Genomic DNA, 22,818 nt, shown 5'->3' on the forward strand with positions numbered 1-22,818 from the left:
TTATTGGAAGGCTGCCATCAGGTCACCTCCAAACCTTCTCTTCTCCAAACTAAAAAGGCTGCATTCCCTCCGTCTCTTCTCAAACAGCATGTGCTCCAGCGCCCAGCTGCGTTGGTGGTCCTTTGCTGAATGGGGTGCAGTATTTCAGATGTAGTTTACTGAATGCTGAGGAAAAAGGAATAAATGTTATTCTCAATCTACTGGCTACGTTCCTGTTAATAGAAACAGTAAATTGTTAAACGTCCTTGCTGCCAGAGTGCTCTCCTGACTTATGTTTGGCTTGCTGTTTAGCAGGACCCTGCCAGTCAATTTCCAGCCGATACCATGGAAGGATTAGCCTGTCCCAGGTGCAGGACTTGTTGTATTTGTCCTTGCTGTATTTCATAAGGTTCCTTTTAACCAATTCCTCTGGATTGCCTAGATCTAGATCCCTCTGAATGGAGGCCTCCTCCTTGAATACAATGACTGCTGCCCCCAATTTAAGATCATGTGCAAATTTATTAGACGGCATAGGTCTCAGGATAGACCTCTGAAGAATACATGCCATCAGCCACTACCTTTTGAGCCTGACAATCCAACTGTTTGTTGGGGTTTTTTTACCAGTATAGTTAGTCTGCCCATCCAGGTGTAACTTCACAGCTTGGGTACAAGGATGCTGTGGAAGACTCTGGTGAAGGCCTTGCTGAACTCAAGATAGACAACAGCCACTAGTCTCCCCTCATCTACAGATCTGGTCATTTTACCCTAGAGGGCGAGCTTCATCAAGCATGATTTACCCTTGGTAAATCCATGTTGGCTATTTTCAGTCACCCTCTTGTTCGTGTACCCAAAAATGGCTTCCAAGAGAGCACGTACACTTTGGGCACTTTGCCTAGCCAGAGGCAAGAGTACGTAAAATTAACTCGGTCAGTGGTTGTCTGTATTCTAATAGCGTGATCCTGAAGCATAAAAGCAGAGAGTTAGTGAAATCTAGTCTTTGGATTGTGAAAAATTTAAAACCTGATTTTTGGCCACTTATTCTTACAGGTTTACCTAAATGTGCACTCTGTAAGCAGCTGTGTTTGCTGAGGAAACTGTAGCTCTTCGGACCACCTCTCGCATTTCTGTTGCTTGAGTTTATCTCCCACTTTCTTACTTGGATTTAGGGATGAATTTTAGTCAAAAGAAGCCAGGATACCTTGAGCAGCTTAAATAACTGGTCTTTTCTATGCCAGCTGATTCTGAGTGGTTGCAGGTGACAAAAAGATTAAATAGGCAACTCAGCCACCTAAACTTAGAGGGTTTTAATATTCAGAAGGCAGTGCAGTAGTTAGACAAACAATGGAGCTGGAGATGATTATTTCTTCTGCTGACAGTGTGAAAGAGGACGTTTTTATAACTGTGAATGTAAGCAGATGTCAAAATATGCCATTTAACTTAATATCTTCTTGATTTAGTCTCATTATGAAGATTATCTCTTTTTGTGGTAAAAAGTCTTATTTTTGTTCAGTGTGAAAGACAGTGGCATAGTTTGGAAAAAGTATTGCCAAATACATTTTGTGGACTGTCTTTTACTTTCACCTCTTTTGAAGCTACAAGGTTATCAACAGATAGTGCTGGTCCTGCTACAGAGTGTATATGTTTGGTCAGAATAAGATGTTGGGTATGTAATAGAAGGATAGAGATGGAGGCAAGTGAAGAGAATATTTATTAACATGTGGTAGTGTTAATGTTAATATTTCAGTTTAAAGTGCTAATGTTAAGATGAATGTGTGTGGAACAGGCATGGCAGAATCATTAATGATATGGTTTTTAAAGCTCTCTGAAACCTTTTTAATTTAGATTAGTATTTAAATCTCCCTTTGGAGATTAAATGGGTTCAGTGAGTCTTGCAGTCCATTTTCTGATTATAACATCTCCTTCTAGCATAAAAGGCTTTAAATACAGGATCGTCCTCTGAGTTCCGTTTCGGAGATGTAGCTCTTTATACTGATGCTTCTTTACAGGTGTTGGCCAGCTGAAATTGTAGAATAGTCTTTAACCATTTATCAGGATTTCATTTTCTGATCAGAGCAGAAAGTTTAAACAAAGTCTAAAATCCATCCTTCTTTCTAGATGTCTGTGTTTTTTAACAAATGCACCTTTTCATAGACAATATACTGGTAGATGAGGATTAGTGGTGAGGTATCTCCCCATTTAGCAAGAGAACACATAGATTATACAGTATAGGGTGATGGACTTTTCAAAAAGAAATCCTATTACAGTGTTGGAAATTCTGTCTAGCTTGTGACAGCCATTTACTTTAAAAGCTAAGGTAAATACCACCTGTAAATTCAAGTAGTTAGGCTAAGAAATGGCTTCACTGAGAAAAGCCTTTATGAAAGCTAGTGGTCTTGTGAGTGATGATATACTGTGAAAAAAGGCCGTGAGAAGTTGGTAACAATCTTGAACAGTCATATTTTAAAATTACTGTTCTAATGCTACACAGATATAACGTAAATATTTCTTACTTTCAAAAAGGTTTAAATTTTACTATTTGGTATCTCCACAGCATTTGTCAAGTAGACACAGTGTCCAGCAGAGCACATCACAGGTAAACATCGTCTACATATGAATTTTTGTTGTCGTTAAGTGTTTGGTAATGTATGTGAAGGTATGATGGAGGTTATTGGGTAAGTTCCTACCCATAGAACACTTCCTCAGAAGATCCCCAAGTAATTAACTGACTAAGGTCCTTCTTCAACTTCCATTTAGGTCTCTCTTCCTTAGCTCTAACTGTTGTTCTTAAAAGATGAAATTCTGTAGCGATATCAAAAGCCTCACTCTGCCCATGTGAGTCTTCTTTCCACCTGCTAACACATGGCTTAGTAGGCTTTTGTTTCACATATCCTCTCTGTAGTAATGTAATCCATTCCTGGTCATGGAATCTGGGTCTAATCTTTCCAGGAGAACTGTGCTTCCACAGGTACCTGTCTTTAAAGGATGAGGATTTACTTGGATTTAATTTAAAATCCAGAACAAAATTCATTCTAAGCTCTATTTTTTAAGCTAGTACAAATCTGGGTTGGAAGTCTGAAAGTTTTAAGATTTTCTTTGTTAGTATGTACCTGTCTACGCATTCAGAGGAGACTAGCCTAGTGAGCGTAGGATATTCATGCGACCCGTTTATTAAGATCAGCATACAAAGGATATAAAGGGCTATAACAATTAAAGAATAAATTTATTTCTTATTATACTCCTTTTTTTCCCCACCCCAATTTTCACTGTTGTAAATAGGTCTTGATATAGTGTCAAAATGTAAACCTTTCTACTATTTGACTTTATTGGTTGCTCATGTTATCAACTGTTGTTAAGATTTCTTTTTGTTATACTTGCAGGGCATATTAGCCTGTAAAGCCTCGTTCTAAATGACCTCCATAAATGAATTGCAGCTGCTGAAAAGAAATAACGTAACAGATGTTATTCTTAGAAATGCTTTGAAGTCCGTCTGCTTTAAAGGGAAATCATCAAGAACCACCCTAGCACCATCTTATTATAGTTCATTTTCAGTACCAGAGTCAAGCCAATATTTGAGAAATAGGATTGACTTGGTTTTCTTGATAAAAGTAGATTTCAAATGCATAAACCATTTATTCATATTTACTTGGTTATTGTGGTTTCTCAAACTATTCAAATTAAAAGTGGAAAAAACAGAGGAAGAAAACTTAATCTAGCATGTATCTCTAAGGTAGAATATATTTGAGATTAAGCTTTTACTTGATGGAGAAAGGAGAGCAGAATCTCAGTTAAAATTATCAAGTTGGTCATGTGTCTTTTATTTGTGAAGAACTAAAAATCATTTTCATTATTTTTAATCAGGTGGATACAATTCGTCAGCGTCATGGGGAAGCTTGTCGTATGCCAGTGCCTCATCACTTCTTCCTCAGTCTAAAGAGCTTCACCTACAACACGATTGGAGAAGACACAGATGTGTTTTTTTCTTTGTACGATGTTCGAGAAGGCAAGCAGATCAGGTAGGACTGTATGAAATAACTAAAAAGCTTCCTAGGAAAAAAATTATGAACAAAGCAAATACATTGGAGAAAAACATGTGAGCTATTCTTGTGATGCACCTGAAAGGACAAAGCAGATAAAGCATAAGTTGACAGCCCTGCAATGCATACATGAGAACATCAGTGATACTAATCATGGCATATGAAATTTAGTGCTTACATATAAGCAAAGCATTAAAGGCACAGAACAGTTGAATTTTGTTTAGGTTTCTGACTTTGCCTCCACACATTACTGAAGGTCTTAGTGTTTAGTATCTGCCTTCTTAGGGCTGTTCTTTAAGAAGTACTAATAATAGCAGGGCCACACTGTAAGACTGTTTTGAAAAGAGGACTGCTGTGTGTTTGGGTGCTGAATTGAGGCTCTTTAACTCATCCACTCTTGCTTTACAGGCATGTTGCAGTATAGCTTGTTTTCATTACTCTGTTGCTATCGATATAAACTAAAGTATTCATATTCATCCCTATGTCTAGGCTGGACAACTGTGCTGCTCAGTACATTGAGGTAATTGGTACTAATGCTAGCAAATATGAAATGTGCTGTATTTTTCCTTTACAAGCATGTGTCTTGAAAACATCAGAATATGTAGAGGAGTATTGCAGCGTATGTGTTGTGTCTCAGAAATGAAGTAAGTGTAGCTTGGTCTGATCTGAAGTACAGCATGTTTGTGGGGTTTTCTTGAGTTTTGATTAAGGCATGTCCTGACAGTTGGCACAGACCACGTTTGCTACTGTGGTCAAAACTGTCCTAGTTTTCAGCAAATTAGATTTAGGTTTGTTCCAAACTGAGGAAAGAGCCCCAAAATGTTTTTTCCTCTCTTTGGAAGAATATTATTATGTGAATAAGGTTCATTCAAGAAAGTTCAGAGTAGAGTGATAACAGTTTTGTAGCTCTTCAGAATACATCCCACTAAAAAAGCGGTCTATATTAGAAAGCTCTAATGACTTGATTGCGTCTAAATACGTATGCGTATAAATACGTCTGCCACTGTTTAGTTAGGCAACTTAAAGATCATTTTGCAGAATGTGGCAAGAATGCCTAATCTGATACTACATCATGTTTATTTCACCCCCACTAAGCGAGAAACGCTTGTTTTGATGTAGTTAGGAGGACGTGCCTATAATTCCTCTATTGAGAGAATTAACAGAAAATAGCTGTTAAGAGGGAAAGGTGAAAATGGCAAAACAAAACAAAAAAATATGCACAATTAATTAGTTCATACCACAAAGCAGTAAAATATCAAATTATTTAGATGAGGAAAGCTGCAGGGAAGAGGAAGGGACGAGCTGATGCCATGACTGTGGAAGGCCTCAGAAATTGCTTCAAAAGGAGATGAATTGTCTTGGGCTGCAGTTTGCACAGTATGTAAACATTGAGTGCAAAAGCCTTAAGAAGGGGTTTTGCCAGTGATTAAAAAAAGAAAATAATAGTTAGAAAAAGTACAAAGAGTGGTTCAGGCATGTTTAAATATATATAATAATTCTTTGATGTGCAAACAGTTGTTATTACTTAGCTCTTCGTATTACACATCAGTGATCTGCTGTGCTGAAAACGGCATAATTTTTACATTTTCTTACATCCCAAAGAGTGATGGGGAAGAAGGGTGTAATAAGGCTGAGCTCTGTTTTAGAGAAGAAACTTAAAAACAGAAAACAGACAAACACACTGCTACAAATTTAGAATGATGTTTTTATATCTACTTTAAAAGATTAGGTTTGTTTCTTCTTCTGTATGCCTCAGGAAGTAGTACATAAGGTAAAAAACCAAGCAAAGCTTCCACATGCTGCATGCTAAATGGAAAGAACAAGTTGACTTTTCTGAAATGGTTTTGAGGTTGATAAATTTCTTACCCAAACACTTCGCACAGGAGGCTGACTGACTTTCAGTGTTAGTGCTTTGAACATAGAGTAGATTACAAACCTCATTGAACCTGTTGGTTGCAATAGTTATTTCCCAGTTAGGTTAAGTGAAGAATTGGTGAAAGTTGCAGTGTTTTTCAAGAGCTGAAGTAATAGCATGTACCAGTTATGGATTAGCAATCAGGAGGTTGGAGCAGCAGCTGAAATACAGTTTCAGATGTATTCCCAGGTTCTGAATACAAATACGGTACTGCACCATGTTTAATGGTTTGTGCTGTCTCAAAATAAGAAGCAGACAAAAGATGACAGTGGGGAGATATGGGTAGCAAGAATAACAATGCTGCTATCAGAGGGGTAAGACCTAGAGGTAAAAAAAAGGAAAAAGTGACTTAATTTTTACTCTGACAGAATTATAAAAGGAAATTCTTGTAAGTAAATAGAACTGGATCGATGAATGTCTGCCTCAATAACTTGTTTCAGCCCACAACAGAAACAACCTGTCAATCTGAGTATGAGGTAATGGCTCAGATCAAAAGGGATGAAAGTCTATTTGTATGTTTTAAAGTATTTGGGATTTTTTGTTGCAAAAATTGTCTCATATTTTTACATACAAAAGACATTAGTCTAGCAATAAAATCTTTGTTACTAAACTTTAATACCTGAGCTTGTTTGCCATGTGGAAGTTAGCGGAAAACAATGAGAAAATCGATCTAGTTTTGATTACAGCCAATGGGGAAGTACAACCCCATTGTGAGAAGTACCTTGGGATGAATGATCATGAAATGAGAGAGTTGACAGTATCTAGAAAAGGAAAGAAAGAACATGGTAACGTAAAGATGGTGAACTTCAATAAGGCAGGTGTCAATAAACATCAAAAAAAGATAGGTAAACTGATACGGAGGAAAGAAATTTGAGAGTTGTCAGTTTCTTAACAATACTATTGAAGAGCACAAAAGCAAATTGTTTCAATATGAAAGAAAGATTAAATATATGGCAACAACAGAAATTCTGTATCATGTATTCTTTGGTGAAATGGAGTCTGGAAGAATATATAAAAAAGGAGAAACTAATGAAATTGCACAAACAGGGATGGGAAGAGACAGAAACTTGTAGAAAAAATGCAATTGGCAAAAGACATCAAGGACAAAAAAAGAATAATTCTGTAATGCTTTAGCAGCAAATTTTTTTTTTACAAAATCAAGAAATAACTGAACAGATTAAAGGGGACATTAAGCTATCAGCAGGTGTTACCAAGATAGCTGGAGTATTTAATAGCTGTTTTGCCTCAGTCTCCCCAAGAAGGTCAACTGCAATCAGATGACAAATACAAGAAGTTCTGGAACAAATAAACTATTTACTGGCAGTTAGAAGCTAACAAGACAATAAGTAAAAGTCAACATAGATTTGTCAAGCACAAGTCACATCAGAGCCAACTAATTTTGTTCTATTATATGGGAATGCACCTCATGCTTCAACAGAAGAGAAGTATTAAACTTGATATGGTAAAGCAGGGAGATACAGACTAGATGAAATTACTGTAAAGGGGCTGGAAAACTGGTGGAAAAACTGATCCAGAGTGTTATCTGTGCTGGAAGGATGCAATAAGATTTTTTTTTTTTTTTTTTTTTTTTGGTTAAAAAAACATCTTTTCAGCGTTATTTTGATGGACAGAAATAAACAGAATTCAGTAAAGCAGTGAGGTTTAGCTACCTTTACAATAGCTCTTTTTTACTAACAAATGCATAAAATTATGCATAACTTCAAAAATTACACATTCAAAAGCATTATATCAACTTTTTCTGAAAATAAGCTTGAAGAATCCACTAAGTATGAAAAAGGATAAATAAATTTCACTATGATTTTTTCCGTATAAAGTTTATGTTTAAACATGTAAAGGTTTTTTATTCTGCCTGCATCTTAAACCAGAATATATGTTTCTAGCACTATTTTACCAGTTACCCTACTTTACTCCACTGGGATTTAAAAGTTTCTTGTCGTCTAGAAATATCCTTAATTATGGAGAGTGAATAAAACAAAAAAGAAATTCTGATGGGATTGAATTTGAAAAACTGGGGCCTCGTCAGTAATTATGCATGGAAAATAGTCATGCATATTTCTGCTTGTAACTCCTCCATCTGCCCGCTTACCGTGTCTGTACCATGCTCATTATAATAGACCTGCTCATGACTGGAGATTTTGGAAGATGTGATAAGTATCCATGGTAGTGTTGATAGCTTTTACAGAGGTAGTCCACGTGTTCATTCCTCATACAGAATATACTCAAGACCTTTTTGTTGTGAGACCAGATTTTCTCTACGGTGTCTGTAGAAGGCATACATTTGCTGATGATCTCCTCTCTTTAATACATCGCGTTATGAGAAGGCCTTACGATCTTTCAGCTGGTCTATTCAGTCAGAATGCACCACTACCTGGGGTTTTTTATTTGTTTGTTTGTTTCTTTCTGCATAGTGTCTTTTCTTGCTGTCATGTTATCTTGGTATTGCGTTCTATGGAGTACAAGGATGGTCCATTCTGACATGCAGACAGTCAAGCAGATGCATCAGATTAGCTACCTGGGAGAAATAAGAAATTGCCTGGGCATGCAGAGACAGAATTAGAAAAGCGAAAGCTCAGCTGGAGTTGAATGTAGAGAGGGAGAGAAAGACACACACACACATGCACACACAGCTTCTGTAGGTACATTGGCAGCAAATGGAAGACAAAGGAAAACGTGGCCCAAGTGCTCAGCAGGGCAGTATATGATGTGGCATGAGGAAAAGCTAACTAAGAACAGTGGCTGTTCTGTAATGAATGTTTTCAGCTTAAACAATTGTAGTAGTAGCAACAGGTGGCTGTACATATTTTTAGATGTAAATTTACAGTGGAGATTGGTGGCTAAGTACATTTACAATGACATGGTAATGAAACTCGTAAGATTTCATGTCATTGTTTTTTGGGGTTTTTTTTTTTTTTGTAATATGTGCACGAAGAAAGACATTGAAACTACATTCTTTGGTTTGCATTGTGCAATACTCAAAAGTTTAGTTGCTCCTAATTTGCTGTTCTTCTGCCATCTGCCTTATAATCAGCTCTTCACTTACAAGATCACATACTCTTCAGTGAGCACCATACTGCACATTACATTTTCTCCTTCCTGCTTATATGACTCTTTTATTATTAACATTTATTATTCCATTCTGTCTAATTCAAAAATCTGTGTAACTGTTTTTGCAATGTCTTCATGGTATTATCTTTATTTTGGCTTTGGAAACAAAGACATAGAGGAATTCCTTAGCAATTTTTCAGAATATTGCATTCTTTTTCTTCAATTCACGTATAACAAAGTTACCCAGAAGTGATCACATAGAACGAATTAAGGAAGTATGTATGGATAAGTAGATGTTACTCAGCTGAAGAACTGTTTTCTGTTCTATTCTGTGCTATTGTAGTGTTTCTCTGTATGATGCTCCCCACACATCTTATTAAGAGATTGATACAATTATATTCTGAGAAATATTAAATGTGCAGTGTGTCTAAAAAGCCTATATTGTAGACATGCAACCTAAAGCTAGAAAAGTTTAAAGTTAATGAAAATGTGCTCTGGAAATATTACTCGAGGAACCACGAAGGATGGGAAGTACAGTAATACACTCTTACCCTCATTATCTTGTAGTGCCCCAGGAAACATGTGAGAAAAGCTTATTTAAGCTAAAAGTTAGGGAAAGAGAAGAAAAAAAAAAAGGCATGCAATAGAAAAAAAGATGTTACTTTTTATTCTGTGGTTTTCCCTTGCGGAGATAGCAGAGAAGAGGGAAGAAGAGGCAGCAACTATCCCAACCAAAGATATTCCTATCGGAAATTAAGATTCCAATTTACCCAAAGAAAGGTGGAAGCCAACTGAGATGCTAACAAAGCTGTGGGGAATACTTAGTGTGATCTTCATGGTACATTCTGTGGATCCATATTATTTTAACTTTTCTCAGTACTGCAGATTTTTTTAAGTAAGCATCTTATTTTACCCATGAATTCTGTCTAGGTAAAAATGATTGTTAGTGATCAGAATCCAAACCTGTCTCACCCAAAAGTTTGGCAGATATTTAAAACTTAGAGTACTGTAGCATTTTTAGTGGCTGTCTGGTTCCTCAGCACTTTGTTAGTAGGGTATGCAGGGGGAATAGAGCGTTCGTCCAGAGAAGCTATGGAAACAGAGGAATTGGGAGGAAAAGAAACGTCTTCCACTGGCAGAGAGAAGTTTTATGGCGTATGCAGTATGGTAGTGGTGAGTAAGTCTGCACTCAAAAGGCTACTAGGGAATTTGCGTTATATCCAACTCCCTATTTTATCACATAAAAAGGCAAGTTTAGGTTTGTCAATTTTTCCTGCACATTTTTTTCCTGTTATGAATCCGTACGATGCTGTGAATCCTGAAATAATCATCAAGAAGTCTTCAAAGCCTCTATTGTTATCTGACTTGGTATATGAGAATTCTTCTGAATATTAAGAGTTTGGATTCAGATGTCTATGGCTGAACTGGAAGCCTGAACTGGAAGCCTATCTGTATCACTCTCCAGGAAAACTGAGCTTGTTCTAATAAGTGTGATACTCCATTAAATTAAATAAGAAGAATCAAATAACATTACAAAAGGCACTGATTTTCACTGATCCATTTAATTATTTTCTAGCTGCTAACTATGCCTTGGATTTTTTTCAATGCTATAGAGAAGGCAAAACAAGATGGATGTATCTTCTACTGAAATGCAATTGGAACGATGCTTGCCAAATAAAAGTTGGGGATTTTTTAGATCATGTAGTTGACATATCTTATATGGGGCCTGTCCAAATAACAGAAAGATAAGAAAAGGATGAAAAGATATAAAACTGGAAAAAAATCGGTGGTTGTTTAGTGTTGGTAAGGACTACTGTCTATTCCTCATGTGAGGGTACACATAGATGCATCATGTAGATCTCATGTTCTGTGTGTTTCAATATGATTTTTTTTGACAGTTTTGTAGTGTCTAGGCAGCTTTGAGGGAATTTATGAATGCTGTCAGAGGTGGGGAAGAGAGTTAAGCAGCGAAAGAAATGCACCTGCAAATGCAGAACCACATATTCCTTCTGCTTAAGTACTTCCCAACTGGACTCTTAATGCATGGGAAATTTCTGGGGATCATAGATGACGATCAGGTTTAAAGGACATATATGAATCTATATACTGATGACCCATTTCTCTTACAGTACAATGAAATGAGAGGAAAGATGCTGCATAGTTATTGACCTTGAAAGCTATGACTAGTTCTCATGTATGAAAATTCCAGCACTTTTTCTGGAGGGGTCTCATTTCCATAATGTCTCTCTGAGTGCATTAGTACAGAGCACAATATTCTACCCACCGAGTTTTTTCATAGTTCCTTTTCTTTTTTTAATTCTGTTTCTCCAGGACCTAATCAAATAGTTATCTAAGCTTTTCACCTTTCAGCGTTTTGGTTTGGTTGGGGTTTTTTTTGCTTCTCTCAAGCCATTTGTTTCATTTCCTTTTGCAGGCATCTATCCTTCAGTAATTTACTGCTAAGTTAAATTTACTTTTTTTTCTTCAGATCTTTATTCTTTCTCTTTGTTGTCAATGTAAGAGAAACATCCAGATGGAATTAGTAGAATTTCTTCCTCTGATTATCATTTAAAATAACTTGATTTGGACAATAAATACTCATTGTTTAAGGGAGAAGAGAAAGAAAAAAGAAAGAGTAATGAAATTAAAATCATTCATGAAGCCAATTTGTGGGAGTGTGAAGCACTGCAGTCAGAGGGGAATGTAGGAAAGGCACAGTAACAGTGTAGTAATAATTTGGGTGGTTATTAACTTGGACTAATTAGCATTTCACACCTTTGGTTTTTTACTCTATTGTGCCTTTGGGCTTTATCTAAATGACATTATGCTGTATAACTGTAACCTTACACAATGAGCACGTACCGTGTTATACTATTTTTTCTTATTACTTAAGTGATAAATGTAGACAAGACTGGAGATAGTGTGCTCAGACTTTCAGATATGGGGGCAGGGTATGATTTGCTACCAAGAGATGTTTGCTGCAATGTAAGATGCCTATCCAAAATTTTGTATTGAAATACTGTGTACTACCAGAGTATACTTCATTCTTTTACACTATAGGTTGATGTCCTGATATGCATCTTAAGCATAAATCATTTGCACACTAATTTAAGGAAGGAGACAGCAAATGCTCGTACAAAAAACAATCAGAAGGTATAGAATAAAAAAAGGAATAACAAAATACATATTTTTATAAGCCAAACGTGCCTCGGCCCCTCGCTCTTCCTCCTTAAAACAAACAAATAAACCCAAAGGTATATATTAACATAAATGGTGTGTGGTCTGTGTTATATAGTAGACAAGATTGAATTATTATGATGATCTCATCTGCTCTTAAAATTAATCTGTTAGATAGAAGTCTTTTCTACTATATTATATCAGCTGGTAGTTTCCTAGCAGCATCATGATGGAAGCTGGTTTTGACTAGAGATTGCAATTAGGAAAAGATACGTTGGCATACTATTTATCCCCCAAAGATTCTACCTTAGAATTCCAAATTTCACACTGTTCCTCTTTGCCTAGGATAATAAGACACAGGGTGGAGAAGCATGTGTCTGCTCTCAAGCAAGACTTTATCCTTAAATGGTTAATTTATAACTGCTTGTAGCTTTTCTAATGCAAATCAACATTTACTGGGTAGGTGCATTAGAGAAAGTCCTTGTTCCTTGTCATGGTTTAACCCCAGCCAGCAACTAAGCACCACTTCCCCCTCCCCCCTCCCAGGGGGATGGGGAGGAGTATTGGGGAAAAAAAAGTAAAACTTGTGGGTTGAGATAAGAACAGTTTAATAACTAAAGTAAAATAAAATATAATACTACTACTAATAATAATAATATTATAATAATTGTAGTGAAAAGGAATATAACAAAAAAAAAAAGAAATAAAACCCAAGAAAAGACTAGTGATGCACAATGCAATTGCTCACTACCCACTGACCGATGCCCGAGCAGCGATCCGCCCCTCCTGGCCAACTGCCCCCTGTTTATATACTGGGCATGACGTTCCATGGTATGGCATACCCCTTTGGCTAGTTCGGGTCAGCTGCCCCAGCTGTGCTCTCCCCCAGCTCCTTGCACACCTTGGTGGCAGAGCATGGGAAACTGAAAAGTCCTTGGCTTAGGATAAGCGCTACTTGGCAACAACTAAAACATCAGTGTGTTATCAACAGTATTCTCACACTAAATCCAAACCACAGCACTGTACCAGCTACTAAGAAGAAAATTAGCTCTGTCCCAGCCAAAACCAAGACATTCCTTTAAAAAAAAAAACTTCTGAAGTTCATGAAGAAGCTTCATTGCCTCATTCTTTTCTCTTGCTTCTTTGATTCTTACCTCAGAGTATGTGGAAGTATGAACAAAGTTAACGTCTAGCCCTTTATAAAGCATCTCATTATGTTTTGTTGAGATGCCTTTTCACGTTCTTTTCCTTCTCACTGAAGGATAAAATTGTAATCCATTCTTTCTCAGCAGATAGCTAGGTAAAACATGTGCAGAAATGTGAGAAAAAGGAGACCCACAGTGATTTTTAAAAGACTAGAAATGAAGAAGCATATCTTCTACCCAGCTGCCAGTTTTCAATACAGTGCTAGGAATTTAGTAATTTTGAAACATCTCTTTCTGTGTTAAAATTGAAAAGCAATAGGGAAGATGAGAGAAGACACAACCTCGCTCTTTAATGCTATTGCTAATAGGTGATATGGAAAGATGTTTTTTGTGGAAATGTTCTGAATTTGTGGGTGGACAGTGGAGAGAATGAGTAGTACAGTCTGTCTCACATCTTCTGTCTTAAGAATTTAGCGCCATTGACAAAGCAGCTCTCAGGAGAGAAATATGATTTGGAAACATAATTATGGACTAAAAAAATCCTGTTAATCTAGAACATGATAGTTGGATTTAGCTGTTCTAAAGTCATCTAACATAAAATCATCTGCCCCTTTTTTCAAGGCTGAATCAAAAAATTTTAAGTGGCAAGGTTTTGTTGTTAGTACTGCTCTACAGTTGTGTATGGGTGGTAACTGCAGAAGTAATGTAGAAGATGATTTCCCATTTGTAACTCATCTCATGATCCTGAGATACTTTCCAACCAAGTTCTTTTGCCTGATAAAAATTAGCAGACAAATATATAAAAGTTTAAGATATTAAAGGTGTAAAAATGTTAGAGAACATGATCATTATTTTAAGTGTATTGTCTCCTTGGCCTCGTAAACAGGTTAAGTTCCACCGTGTGATCAAACTGGTTTTGGTTTGACTAGTGTGTGTGTTAGAAAAGGAAAAGTTTTCTCAAGCTACTACTCACTTGTACAGTCTTGTCCTGTTTTAGTATCTCTACACTTCCATTACTTCTCATAAGTGTTTTTGAATTGATAGAGGTCATGATACTGCCTTGGGGGGGGCAGGCTGTAAAAAGAAAATGTTTGTGACAGTGTTTAGATAGAGTAGAAAATTCACCACTTTGAAACTGGATTTAGAGATGAATTTGTAGGGGAATTGATTTTCACTTTTTCTATAGTAGGAATTTTCTCTGACACAGTATTCCTAATTCAGATGTCAGAATACAAATCTGTATACCAAGTTGCTGAAGGTAACCTTGACAAATTTGACAGGAATTCTTCATCTCTTCGTGTATTTATTGATGACAGTTAGCTCCGTGGTTCTCATCATCATTTAGTCACATTTTCTTGACTTTTAAACTGTAAATAGGAATGTATATCAGCTGCTCAAATATGTTAGCAAGAACAGTGTAGCTAAAATTACATCGTGTTTACACATGTCTTCTTGAATAATTTTCTTGTAGCACTTCCTAATATAGACAATTGTTGTTGTCTGGAACTTTCATTTTAAACACTAAACAAACTGCTGAAAAAGCGGTAGCAAATTTTCCACAAGTTCTGTCTGAGAAGGGGTTTGAGTCCTCTCAAAGCTCTGATATGCAGGGTCAGCATGCTCAATGGCAGAACACCTGTACAGAGCAACTCCACATGCTCCAAACCAGAGTTGTAGAAACTGTATGCATTCTAGAAATCAGATGCTGCTTGGAGAGAGGGAGGCTTAGCAGCTGAGAATGGCAAAGGGGTTGGAGAGATACAGACAGGTGAAGAATAAACAGGAAGATAGTCATTAATAAGGTCAGAAGAAGGGAAGACAGGATCACTGGGTAGATGAACATGGTTGAAGTTGAATAGCTGAAAAAGAAATGAAGTTAGTTAATGTGGAAAGATCCACATTAACAGCTGTGGCAAAAAAAGTGACTGCATTCTCTCCCAGAGTATGGAACTGACCTTAAGATCCCTTTTTTTACATTGCTTGTCTCTTTAGGTAATAGCTCTGGGAGTGCTGTGACAATGTGTGTGTGTATTTATCCCCTGTTAATTGCTTTAAAATATTATCATGTTCCACTATTGCCAGTTGCTATGTTAGGAAGCAGAAAATTATATTTCACTTTCATTGTGCAATTACATGCTAAATTTTCCATTTGTTATGTTTTTAATAGCAGCTTTCTCATAGTTATTTTAAAATAGAAAAGTTATCTCATTTACTGTCAGTATAATGATTGGTCTATTGGGAAAAAATAACTTTGTATCATTCAGAATTATTTCTTTAATATTCGGAGAATTTTCCTAGGGATTAGGCTTACCAACTAATGAGGTTTTTCTTCTGCTTAGTCATAAAAAAAAAAATCCATCTTTCTAATTTTTACCTCTTTTCTAGCAATCTGATCTGTTGGGATAGCTAATCCTCCATCAGTTCCTCCTATACTTTAGTCTATTGTGTTCTTAGTATTTCCAGGAAAGTATTTTTCTGACTTTTGTGCAATAGATAATCCATAGCAATAGTAACAAGAGGATTCCTTTCAGGAGCACAAATATGTACCTTTCATGACGTAAATAACAAAAAAATACTAATGGTAGTGTCAAATGTTCAGGTGTGGCAGATTCATGAGAACCCAAGGAGAATGTAATTGGTGCTTAGCTACATTTCTCCTGCAAGCTTTGATAAAGTTTTTACCATTGTGGTTGTTTTTCCTTGAATGTGGTACAGAGAAATGACAGGTAGTTATTTTCACTATTTTCTGTTTCTATGGAAACCCAGTGTTTGCAGTAACAGTCTTACTGTAAGCTCTGTAATCCTCCCCCGGGACTTCTAGCCAATGTGGTAACTTAATAATTCATGAGCATTAAGCCTGAATTTGCTGGGAAGCAAACTGTGTTGCTTGGAGCCGTTTTCTCAGAGCCAGATTCATTTCCCTCACAGATTTGGTGTTCTTTTCTCTAGGATGTCTTTATAAAATACACTCCCTAAATCAAAGCAGTGTACTTTTCTTCACTTGTTTTTGAAACTGGGGTTATTGCAGATCTGCTGGATAAGGCAGCTCATGAAAGAACCCCCCCTCTCTGCCTCCCTCCCTGCCTTAAAAAAAAAAGAAAAGAAAAGAAAGCGGGGGAAAAAACCAAACACACCATGAGCACTTGCCTGAAAAGGAAGATTTTAAATAGTCCATGAATCATTGTTCAGACAATATGCAAACTGAAAGTTCAGCAGAGGTGATGTTTCTGTCTCAGGGGTTTGGGAGTGACCGCTATCGATGATGGATTGCTCAAATACTGCTGTGCCATGGGAACTAGTATATGCTGTTGGTTTACATTATAAATGGGAATTCAGTTCTTCACAGACACAGTATCATTCTCTACATATGCTTTGACTTACTCTTTCACACTTAAACTGAGAACTGAAGACTCATTCTGTGGAGCACTGGGAGAATTTATTATTAGGTCAGTCTTAGAGCAGCTGTAAGGACTTAGATTTTTTTTTTTTTCCAAGAGAATGAGCAAAAATTAGCAACTCTAAAAGGTAAACATGATTAACAGAAAATAAACTTGAAAAGCTTTTTACAGATACTCTTAAATGGACTGCAAACAAATTGCTTAATCATTTCAAGAGTTCTACCTTTTAAAGTACAATGGCAATATGTAGATGCATTCTGAAATATTTTCACAAAAAGGAAACTTTGTTAAAAGTATTTGTGATCTTCCCACAAAGTAGTATTTACAAGGGACTTCAGCTCTTAGGAGGAGCCAAAATTATTTGCTGTTTGATTATAACTTTACTTTTCCATTTCTTCGTGTACTTATGTAGGTGTCATGAACAGTTGTACTTCAACAGAAACCCTTTCTCTTATTGCTTAAATCATCTTTCAAGAGAAAAATCGACCCAGTATTTATGACAGTGGGAAATGACTGAAATGTCGATATACACGCATGCTTTCTTCATGAATATGAGACTCTCTGGTTGAAATAAAAGTCAGAAGTCCTGATGTGAAACTTGTTTCCTTTTTAGAAAGTTTCTACAGGGTGTTCTCAAAAGCATCAGGATACCATGCTGTCCCATAGTGACTCATTTTGATCACTGAGCATAGTAACGTTTTTGCCGTTGACAAACGTGAGAAAGATTTTGACGAATTTGGCAAATGGAATGAAAATAAAATTCTGTGCTTTGCCTAATATTATGTAAAGTTGTACAAACAAATATGAGAAGCCTTGTGTTGCTATTGTTAACTATATTGCAGGATGCAGCAGAAATGGAAAGCCAAGGCAATACAGCCAGCGTTTTTTCCTCTGCCACCACATAGGCAATTGGAGAGCAATAATTGCTTTCCTGAAAAACTAGCTAGTGCTGCTGCACTGGAACTTGAGATAACTTCTGCTGTGCTGGTTCAGTGTACTTCCTCTCTGATACAGAGAACAGTTCCCCAAGTTAATTCGTGCAAATATTAGCTTGTACAAACTGTAAGGTTTAGAGACTGTAGTTCAATTATCTCCCCCTCTCCCCCTCCTGCCCCCTGCAAACCCCAGGAATCTCTTTCATGGTGTTTCTCTGCTAAGTTATGAATGTTTTCAAACAAGCACCTTTTTTTTTGCAGCTTTAAGAAAATAGGTTGGTCATATACCAGTAATTCCTAACCTAATTCCATTCACTTGGTCAACGTACTGTCCTTGAAGAGCTTGTACACACAGTGGTAGAAAGAATGCAGTATCTCATGGCACTGATGAAGTAAACTGCTTGAAATGTGGTGTACACATTACAAGACTGCAATATTTTGAAGGCAAGTGTTGGCAAGGTTTCTTATGTCATAGAGAATGACTAGCTCATCCTGAGGTCTGTCCGGGTTGACCTGGGCTTGCAGTGGATAGAGTTTATTCTCAAGATTTGTCTGGGACAAAAAATGGTGCTTTTACAGTAATGTCTTAAAATGCTTATGATATTCATATGCCAACTCAAATTTTATTCTAGAATTATTGTCAGGCATATTAGCATTCATTAAAAGAAGAGACTAGAAGAGGGTTTTTTTGTGAGAAATTAAATAATATTATGCTTATCACCATTTCTTAAATGGTAGGACTGAGTATGATGAAAGGAGGTAAACTCTGCTGGTTAGGCAGGTCTTTGTATGTAGCTTATTCCTGCTAGCTTCTGTGACAGCATTTTCAGACTTTTGTTCCCAAATTTTTATTTTGTATGCAGGTAGGGACTTACATGATACTAGAGGAGTGAGAAAGAAACCTAGGGAGACAGTGAAAGAAGATCAAGGACTAAAATACAAGTTATTATATGACCTTCTCCACTACCATGTGGCCCTTTTCACTATGCACTGCTACATATGTCATGGGACCAATATATATTTTTAAAATAACCTTTATTCTTAGAAGGGATCGGTCAAATGCTAGATTCTGAAAACCCAGTTAAATACAGCTTTTGAGAAAAGACTGAGGTGTTTGTAAAAATGTTGAGGTTTTTCACTGTTCCCCCAGTTGTTCTCTGGAAATAAGAAGCACTGAGGAAAATAAGAAAAATGAGGGGAACAGATTTGTACCTTTTCCCTTTTAGTGGCATATTGGAATGGAGGGGGTGAAGGAAGCACTTGTTTCTGGGAGAAATGGCTACCAAACAGCTATTTAAGGCAAGGGAAAGGTACAAGATGTGAGGTTTCTTCTTAAGGGGGTTGACACCCTAACGTGTCACTGTCTCTGCTTCAGAAAACCAATCTCCTATACGTTGTTAAAGAATTTTTTTTAAAAATCTGTGTTCTTTATCAAAAGTTTCCAATTCAAACAGAAAATTGGTCTGCAGTCTCTCTACAGACTACCATTGCTTTGGCACTATGCATCTATTAATGCTATACCTACATTCATAAATTGATACACAGTCAGGATTTTTGCCTCGCAACCCCATGCTAATTAAACCCGCCAATGAGTTAATACAAGGGAGCTCACTAATCCATTCCAAGCTCTTTGCCAGGCCTTTTGTTGTCATCTTTGCATGTTACGCAAAAAAAGCCCCACAAAAAAACAACCTCAACAACAAGAACTCCCCACAGGCATAATGCCACTCCTGCTCACCCAACAGTAAATTTTGTCCCTGTTTGCCCCTTCCTTCATGCTGAAAATGTAATGTCCCAAACCATTGATTGCTTCCTTCCTTTTTGCAGAAACAGATGCCAGTTCAGTATGGTCCTGCTTTTCAGACAGTTAAAGGAAGCCAAGAAGTGAGACACTACGCTTCTTTCATTTTTCTTCCTTTCAAGTAAAAGAACAAGAAGCTATTTGACTTTGCTTATCAGAGCAATGTTTCTTATATTTGAGTAGCTTTAGCAATTACTTATCAGGCGAGTGATTGTAAAACCTGACTTATTGCTGCACAAGAGGTGGTTTCACTATGATGTGAGTTAGCACAGGAGGAGATCTTGCAGTTAGAGTAATTGAAGATTGCTTATAGCATGTAGGAGCAAGAGGAATAAATAAGCTTTTGTTTAAGATACTGCTGCTGATGTGGCACGTCTTAGGTCTGAACTCAACAAGGTAAAAATGTTAATTCTTTTCTCTGTTTTGGTGCATTTCTTATCTCTGGTTTTATGCAAGAGAGAACTGGTTTTGGTGTATTTTCAGAATAGCTGAAAATGAATTTTTTTTTTTTGACAGTAGTTTGATCAAGCAGTCAGACTGCATCCAATACTCAGTACCTCCCCATACTTAATTTCACCATTCATTTGGCAGTTATAACTACTGGGGTTTTTAATTCTCCTTATGAGCTATTTGAGTTTTTGTTTAACAGAGTAGCATGTATCTGTTTTCTTTAAGCAATTAGAGCATATTCAGTTATAATAAAAATAATGCTTAATGCATACAAACATGGGCAATTATTTGCATATGGAGTTTACTCAGATTTGATATTTTGGTCTTACTAAACTGGACTTTAATGTTGTCTAGATTCTATGCATGCTCTTGTCTTTGTGCAGAGGATAAGCTTGAGGAATAGACACACTGAAGACTGAAGTCTTTCAAAGGAAGTAGCTCCCAAAATAAGAAATTAAGTGACTGAATTCGCATTAAGTTTCTTGACACTAAATGTGTGTGTCTGTCTAAAAAAGGAGCTATAATTATAGCTGAAGGCAGTGGATCTTCAGATCATTGACAATAGGGTTATTCTTCCTCGTTTCCTTTGACAAACAAATAAATTTGCAGTTGTAAAATGGGGAGCATCTGACTAACTAGTTCATAATATGGGTCAACAGTGTAAAAAGGTTCAAGTTCCATTCCAGGATATACTAACATGATCAGCGTTAGTGAGTCCTTAGTGGAACATTGAGATTAGTTTCTGTAAACTGTTGAGACATGAACAGTAATACCAAAGATTAGAGGAATTCTGGAGAAACAGAACTGTAAGTTTAGGAGAAGTGACCTGCAAGGAAAGGTGGAAGAACTTGAGGTGGCTTAGTCTTATAAGATTGCCTGTTAGCACTGCTGTCTTTTCATTCTCCTCGTCCTGTCGCTGGATCTCTCCTCTGACAGAATGCATCTTCATGTTTCACAGTCCTCAAATGCTACGGTTGCCTCAAAGTCCCCTTAATTATTTAGTGACACAAGCTCAAGAGGACTCAAGGGAGGACTGGAAATTAAAGGAAGGAATTTAAAGGTTGTTATAGAGGGAACAATTGATGAATAGGCAGGTGAAAAAGATGGTGGTCTGCTTCATTTCTTGAAAAGCACTGGAATATGGGGACAGGAACCAGATTTTCTCCGTGGCTGTAATGAGAAAAAAGGTGAACTGCAACTTTTAAAAGATTTCCACTTATTAATAGAGTAAAACCTTGCAAGAGGCTATCAAATGAGCTTCCAGAATCTCTCTCTTCAGATGTTTTGAAAGCAGACTAAGCAATACAACTTCTGGTAATGAAACAAGTATAAATAGACTATCTCAGCTCAAAGACTTGACAGTCCCTTCTCTGCCATTGTCAGAGGGACAGCCTGCACAGGATTCTCTGGCATACAGTATCGTATTCAAATTCAGTTATGAAAATGAAATGCTCATTAGTGCTGAAATAATTTTTCAAAGAAAACCTGTGTTGGAAGTTCAAAAATACAGAACTTACTGGAGATTTAAAATATAATGTGTAACGTTATTATTAAGATCATTGGAGGTAAAAGAGCAATTATAACATTATTTTTTTAAGAACTTCAATTTAATGAGTTTTAATTCTTAAATTATGTTATATAATGCATATATATATGTATTTGTGTGGTACAGGCATATATTATAAATTACTATAAAGTTCACTCTCTGATAGTACCTCTGTAAATGGCTAGTGAGAATTTTTTAAGCATGACAGCCTGAATACTTTCCTGGGTTCAGTATATCCAGGACTGTTAAACTCAAAGATATTGCTGCTATTCTTGAGCTTCACTTTGGTGTAAGCTGATGGTACATATCAGCAGCGTATTACCATATGCTTGCTTTATTCTTCTATTGTTTCCCTAATTAGCCACTACTGGACATTGCTGGAGACAGGATAGTAGGGTAAGATGGACCTTTCATGTGGAGGGCGGTTGTTACAATTTGTCTATTTTTGACCTTGACTCAGTGTATCTTTCTCTGTGGACCAGCATCTTCTGCTTCTATAATATTGGATAGTAGTATATATTTCCTGTATTTCTATCCCAGAATTTGAAAATACTCTTAGTCAGCAGTACATTTTCAAATTTCTGTTTTCCCTTTCTGTAAATAATTCTTCATCTCACAGAAGAGCTTGGTGCTCTGCTAGTGGTTTGGTTTCCCTTCAAGCCGTCAGTTTTCCTCTGAATTAAGAGAACCAGCCTTGATCTGACCACTGCAATGAAAGTGAAGATATTCCAGGTGCTTATTATATAGGGTATAATAACTTGCAATTAAATATGAGTGAGCCAGCATTGATTTACACTTGGATTTTGGATGAAAATCTTCACCAGTGAACACATTTTCCCCTGCGGACGTGATTTATATTGCCCATAATCTTCAACTGGCAGGCTGCTTGTTGTCTTGTTTCCTCCTGATCCTAGGCTGCATGTATCAGCTTTGTGTTCCTCTGTTGTGCCACTGTTTGGTGGCCAGATTACATTCCCAGCAGCAGAAGTGAAAGAATAGTTTGCCAGAGATCTTGCTTGTGTCGTATGGATCTATTTTATGCTCTTATCCTTAAAAATGGGATAAGGTTAACATGCATAAAGCATAGTAATTATTTTTCAGCGCACTAGTAGAGGGTGTTGCTAAATTTACATTTAACAAAAAAACTACAATCATTTAATTATCATTGTTTCAAGTTCAGTTTTAAAGAGGACCAATGTTTATTTTATGAAAGTAACTTTTGTAGCTTGTGGTAGTTTTTTGTTTGTTTTCTTTAAGGAATTTTACTTTATAGAAGGAGACACGTTTTACAAATTATACTTGTAACAGAAATGAAATGTATGTTACCTCCTAATCTTTCTAAATGAAAAATTGTGCAATTAAACTGATTGAA

The 22,818-nt window shown here is 36.7% G+C and overlaps 1 protein-coding gene across 1 annotated transcript in view; it reads left to right on the top strand.

Annotated features, from left to right (window-relative positions):
* Nucleotides 1-22,818, top strand: part of DOCK3 (dedicator of cytokinesis 3) — a 206,776-nt gene that overhangs the window by 74,936 nt on the left and 109,022 nt on the right. Inside the window, 2 exon segments of the mRNA XM_050904891.1 lie at nt 2,531-2,572; nt 3,838-3,992. Of these exon segments, the coding sequence (XP_050760848.1) occupies nt 2,531-2,572; nt 3,838-3,992 (197 nt within the window).

Source organism: Gymnogyps californianus, chromosome 13 (genome assembly GCF_018139145.2).
Source record: "Gymnogyps californianus isolate 813 chromosome 13, ASM1813914v2, whole genome shotgun sequence".
Lineage (NCBI taxonomy): Eukaryota > Metazoa > Chordata > Aves > Accipitriformes > Cathartidae > Gymnogyps > Gymnogyps californianus.